Raw genomic sequence first — 5,003 nt, forward strand, 5'->3', positions numbered from 1 at the left:
GGTGGCGCGGGGCGGCATGGGGCACTTTGGGGGGTCACTGGGGCAATCTGGGGCTGGCACAGGGAAGTTTGGGTGTGGCACAGGGCAGGTCAGGGCTTGCACAAGGCAGGCTGTGGGGGTCATGGGCAATTTGGAGGTTGAACACGGCAGTTTGGGGAGCACAGGGGTGATTTGGAGCTTGTATGGGGTAGTTTGTGGGTTTTGGGGGCCCCAGGGTGGTATTTTTGGGGTGTAACCCCCTGTTTTTGGTCGCAGGGGGAGTTCTGTGCGGAGGCGGTCCGCGAAGGGCTGGTAGTGGCCTTCGTGCGCTGGCTCTGCCGTACCGCCCGGGGCTTCGCCGACGGCCCGGCTGAGCGGGGGGCCCCCGCGGCACCCCCGGCCCTGCTGCTGCTCCTTGCCCGCCTCTGTCTTGACTATGAGGCCACCACCATCAGTTACATCCTCACTCTCACCGATGAGCAGTTTCCCCCCCAGGTGAGCCCCCAAAACTGAGCCCCATGGTCCGCGTGGAGGTATGGGGATCTTCCTTCTGTCTTTGTGTGCCCTCATATGTCCCTGAGGGACCCTAAAATGTCCCCAGGTCCTTCCCTGTGCCCTGCTGTCACCCCATGTCCATCCAGGATATGAGCAGTGCACATGGAGGCAGAAGGGTCCTTACCTGTGCCAGTGTCTCCCAAATGTCCCCAAGGGGCTTCTGCATGTCCCCAAGTCCCCCCAGATGCCCCAAGGATATGAGGATGGCAGCGATGCTGCTGCAGGTGGGGTGGCCCGGAGAGCATCCCATGTGTCCCCTGATGTCCCTGTCCCCCCAGGACATCAGATGGTGGAGGTACAGGGGGGCATCCCCACATGTCCCCATGTCCCTTGTATCCCCAGGCCACAATGCCAGTGGTGACGGTGGGGACAGCGCTGTGCGTGGAGATGTGTGGGGTGTTCCTACATGTCTCCGCATGTCTTGCATGTCCCTTGCACCCCCAGGACACGGGCCCGGCAGTGACACCGGGACCAGCACTGTGTGCAGAGGCGCGGGGGGCGGCGCAGCGGCTGCTCGACCACTACGTGCAGGTCCAGGGCGCCGCGGTGGCACAGATGCTTAGGAAGAGCGTGGAGACGCGAGACTGGTTGGGCACCGTCGAGCCCCGCAACGTTCGTGCTGTAATGAAGCGCGTGGTCGAGGACATCACCGCCATCGATGTCCAGGTTGGGGCAGCACCAGGAGCCCAGAGGGGCTGGGGAGGGGCCTGAAGTCCCCTGGGGGGTCCCAGACATCCCAGAGGGTTCCTGGAGAGGCCCTGAGGTCCCCATAAGGTCCTTGAGGATCTTTGGGGGTTCCAGAAGGTTTTGGGAGGGTCACAGAGGATTTGAGGGATCCCGGGTGGTTTGGGGGGGGTCCCAGAGGGTATTTTGGGTGGATTCTGGGATACCAGCGCTGAGAGAGTGTGGTGCCGCAGGTGGGGCAGCTCTTCGAGGAGGGGGTGCGGCGGGCGCAGAGCAGCGATTCGAGCCGGCGCGCCTTCTCCGTCTACAGCAGTTCACGGGCACCCGGGCGCTACGCCCCCAGCTACACCCCCAGGTCAGCCCTGTCACCCAGGCCACCTCTCGGCCACCCTCTGGGCCTTCCTTGGTCACCCCCAGGGCTGCCCTGTCACCCCTGTGCTCCCTGTGTAGCGGTAACCGCTATATCTTCCCCGTGACCCTCTTCATGTCCCCAGACTGTCCCAGTATTCCCAATATCCCCGTATGTCCCAACCATCCCCGTGTTCCCCCGACTGTCCCAGTATCCCCTGATGATCCCCATATGCCTTGCGTCCCACGATTGCCTCGTCTCTCCGTGTCCTTGACCATCCCCCCGCTCCCTGAGTGTCCCCACATCCACCGCCCATCCTCATGTTCTCCTGTCTTTGTGTCCCCAAACAGTCCCAATATCTCCTGACCGTCCCTGCATCCTCTGACCACCTCTGTGTCCCCATCCCTGTGTCGCCTGACAGCCCCTGTGTCCCTGCCCCCACATCCCCTGGCTTTCTCAAATACTTGACTGTCCCCGTGTCCCTGACTCTCCTGGTGTCACCATCCCCAGCGCCCCCATGGACACCCACCTGCTCAGCAACATCCAGAAGCTCTTCTCCGAACGCATTGACATCTTCAGCCCTGTCGAGTTCAACAAGGTGAGGCCACGGGGACATTCCCATGTCCCCAAGGGCCCCCCGTGTCCCCAAGGTCCCTAAACTGCCCACCTTCCCGGCTTTCACATGTCCCTGGTGTCCCCATGACCCAGGTGTTGGGGCCCTGGGGGTCCCCAGGAGCTGATGACCAGGACAGGGATGTTGCCACTGTCCCCTGATGCTCCCCTGTCCTACGTGTCAGGACTCAGGAGGTCCCTGCGGCTGATGACCAGGGCGAGGGTGTCCTCCTGTCCCTATGCTGACTTGACTCGGGGCCTCCCTGTGCTCCCAACAGGCAGGCCAAGGGTGTCCCCATCCCCCTGTGCCACGTGTCCCCTATGTCCCACTGTCCCATGTGTCCAGGCTTGGGAGTGGCAGCCAGGACAGGGGTGTCCCTTGTGTTGCCCATGTGCCCATGCTCATGGGACTTGGGGCCTCCCCGCACGTGAAGAATCCAGGCCGAAGGAGTCCCCATTCCCCTGTACCACATGTCCCTAGTGTCCCCACATCCCGTGTGTCAGGACGCAGGGGATCCTTGGGGACTGCTGACCAGGATGAGTATCCTAGGAACTGATGGCCTGCAGAGGGGTGTCCCCAATGTCCCCACATCCCCGTGCAGACGTGACTCAGGGCCTTCCTGCCCTGGGGGCATCCCTGTCCCCCTGTGCCCCATGTCCCTGCTGTCCCCACGTCCCAGGTGTCGGTGCTGACTGGGATCATCAAGATCAGCCTAAAGACGCTGCTGGAGTGTGTGCGGCTGCGGACATTGGGGCGCTTCGGGCTGCAGCAGGTGCAGGTGGACGGCCATTACCTGCAGCTCTACCTCTGGCGCTTCGCCGCTGACGAGCGGGTGGTGCAGGGGCTGCTGGACGAGGTGGCTGCCAGCGCCGCCCACCGCTGCCTCGACCCCGTCCCCATGGAGCACAGCGTCGTCGAGCTCATCTGCGAGCGCGGGTAGGACATGGGGACACACAGGGGCATGGGTTGATGTACAGGACATGGCGTCGCGTAGCGGGGGGACACAGGGACATGGGACATCTGTGTCACCATGGGGCACAGCCGAGTGGGGACATCTCTGGGAGGGGCACGTCTTAGGTCCTGTTATGTGTCTGGGGACAGACCTGTACCCCGTGAGTCCCCACACATACATGGGGACGCTCCATGTGTCCTCCCCCACATGGCAACACACAAGGACGTCCCATGTCCCCACACCCACACAGGGTCACCCCACGCCGTCACGCCCCCCCCCCCCCACCCCCAGCCCTGGGAATACCCCACATTGTCCCCCCACCCCAGTGACATCCTCAACGTGTGCTGACACCCTGTGTTGTCCCTGTGGCCCCAGTGACACACCATGTCATACCCCCACCTTGGTGACATCCTTCATGCCTGGGAACACCCTGGGCACAGCCCCTTTGTCACAGCCAGGGACAATAAATAAAATGTGTGAGCTGTGCTTTGTGTCCCCTGCCTGTGCCTGGGGTGGGGACGGGACGCAACAGGGACAGACGCCTGGGTCCCTGGGGGGAGGAGCAGTGGGGGTGTGTAGGGATGAAGGGGGGTCACCCGGATGCCTGGGCCCCTTGGCCACCTGTGCCCCATGGGGCAGTGGGGATGGGGGCAGACCCGGCCCCTCGCATGACCTCGCACAAACAGCCTTCCTCTCCCCCCCGCCAAACCCTTGCACAAGCACCCTGTGTGCACCCAGTGCCTTGCACGAGCACCCAGGGAGCATCCAGCCCCTCTCATGAGCAACCTGGGGGCTCCTAGTGCCTTGTCCAGCCCTCACGTGAGCAGCCAGTGCCCTCCCAGCCGCCTCTCACAAGCACCTCGCACGCACCCAGGGCCTTAGACAAGCAAGGGGGCTGCCTCCCTGCACACCCCAGCTGGCTGCGGGACCTCAGCAGAGCCAGCGCTGCTCATGAAGCTCCTGCTCATCGCTGCTGGGCACCGCAAGGGGGTCCCGGGGTGCCCGGGGGTGAGGCGGGGACAGGAGCAGGGTCAGGGGCACAGGCAATGCCCTGGGTGTGTGGCCGGGGAGGGGCTGTGCTGGAGAAGCAGCCCTCTGAGCACTGGCGCTGGAAAAAGAGATTCCCCACCTCTGGGCTGGGGTGAAGGGTGTCCGCAGGGGTCAGGGACAGCCGGCACGGCAGGGGTTCATACGCTGAATGAAGTCCCCGACCTGTCCCATGCAGGGATGAGAGTCGGTGTGAGACAGCAACGGACTGACAGCAATGAAATAGTCCCAAACCATAAAAATCAGGGACCGAAAACCTTAGCGGGCACAAAACAAAGTGCTGGGTAATGCTTGGGGTCATTAACTTGGAGCACGAAACCATGGGGGCGCAAAAACCTGGGGACACGCTGCAGGTGTAAATACTTGCACACTACTGATACAATCAGAAGAATCAAACTTCTTCTCATCGCTGTCCCAACCCTCCCAGGGTGACTTTGGAGAAGTCACTTCATCTGTCTCGGGAGCATCGAAGTTGAAAAACCTGGTCACCACGAACCCCCCAAACAACTTGGAGAGATGGACAGACAGACAGACACTCCTGCTGGAGGAGATCAGGAGCATCTGAGGAGTGTGGCAGACACTGGGGTCCCTCGAGTGGGATCCCCTGACCTGGGCTGGAGAGTTGATAATGTCGAATTCTCAGCTTGCGCTTTGTATCTTTTGACGCTTTTCCAAGAGGTCTGTGTCACAATCTTGATGTTGGAGGGCAAAGCTCTCACTTCAGTTGCTCTGGCTTCGCCATTCGAGGGACCCCAGTGTCTGCAACACTCTTTTTTTTTTACTATTTTACTTTTTTTTTTTTACTATTACAAATTAGTTACTAA

The 5,003-nt window shown here is 61.7% G+C and overlaps 1 protein-coding gene across 1 annotated transcript in view; it reads left to right on the forward strand.

Annotated features, from left to right (window-relative positions):
• VPS51 (VPS51, GARP complex subunit) overlaps positions 1-3,432 on the forward strand; it is a 17,455-nt gene extending 14,023 nt beyond the window's left edge. Inside the window, exons 4-8 of the mRNA XM_019474351.1 lie at positions 256-474; positions 979-1,200; positions 1,452-1,573; positions 2,078-2,165; positions 2,860-3,432. Of these exons, the coding sequence (XP_019329896.1) occupies positions 256-474; positions 979-1,200; positions 1,452-1,573; positions 2,078-2,165; positions 2,860-3,120 (912 nt within the window). The 3' untranslated portion in view covers positions 3,121-3,432. The remainder of the gene's footprint in view (positions 1-255; positions 475-978; positions 1,201-1,451; positions 1,574-2,077; positions 2,166-2,859) is intronic.
• Positions 3,433-5,003: the final 1,571 nt, after the last annotated feature.

The sequence above is a fragment of the Aptenodytes forsteri genome, unplaced genomic scaffold (genome assembly GCF_000699145.1).
Source record: "Aptenodytes forsteri isolate BGI_AS27 unplaced genomic scaffold, ASM69914v1 Scaffold329, whole genome shotgun sequence".
Classification (NCBI taxonomy): Eukaryota; Metazoa; Chordata; class Aves; order Sphenisciformes; family Spheniscidae; genus Aptenodytes; species Aptenodytes forsteri.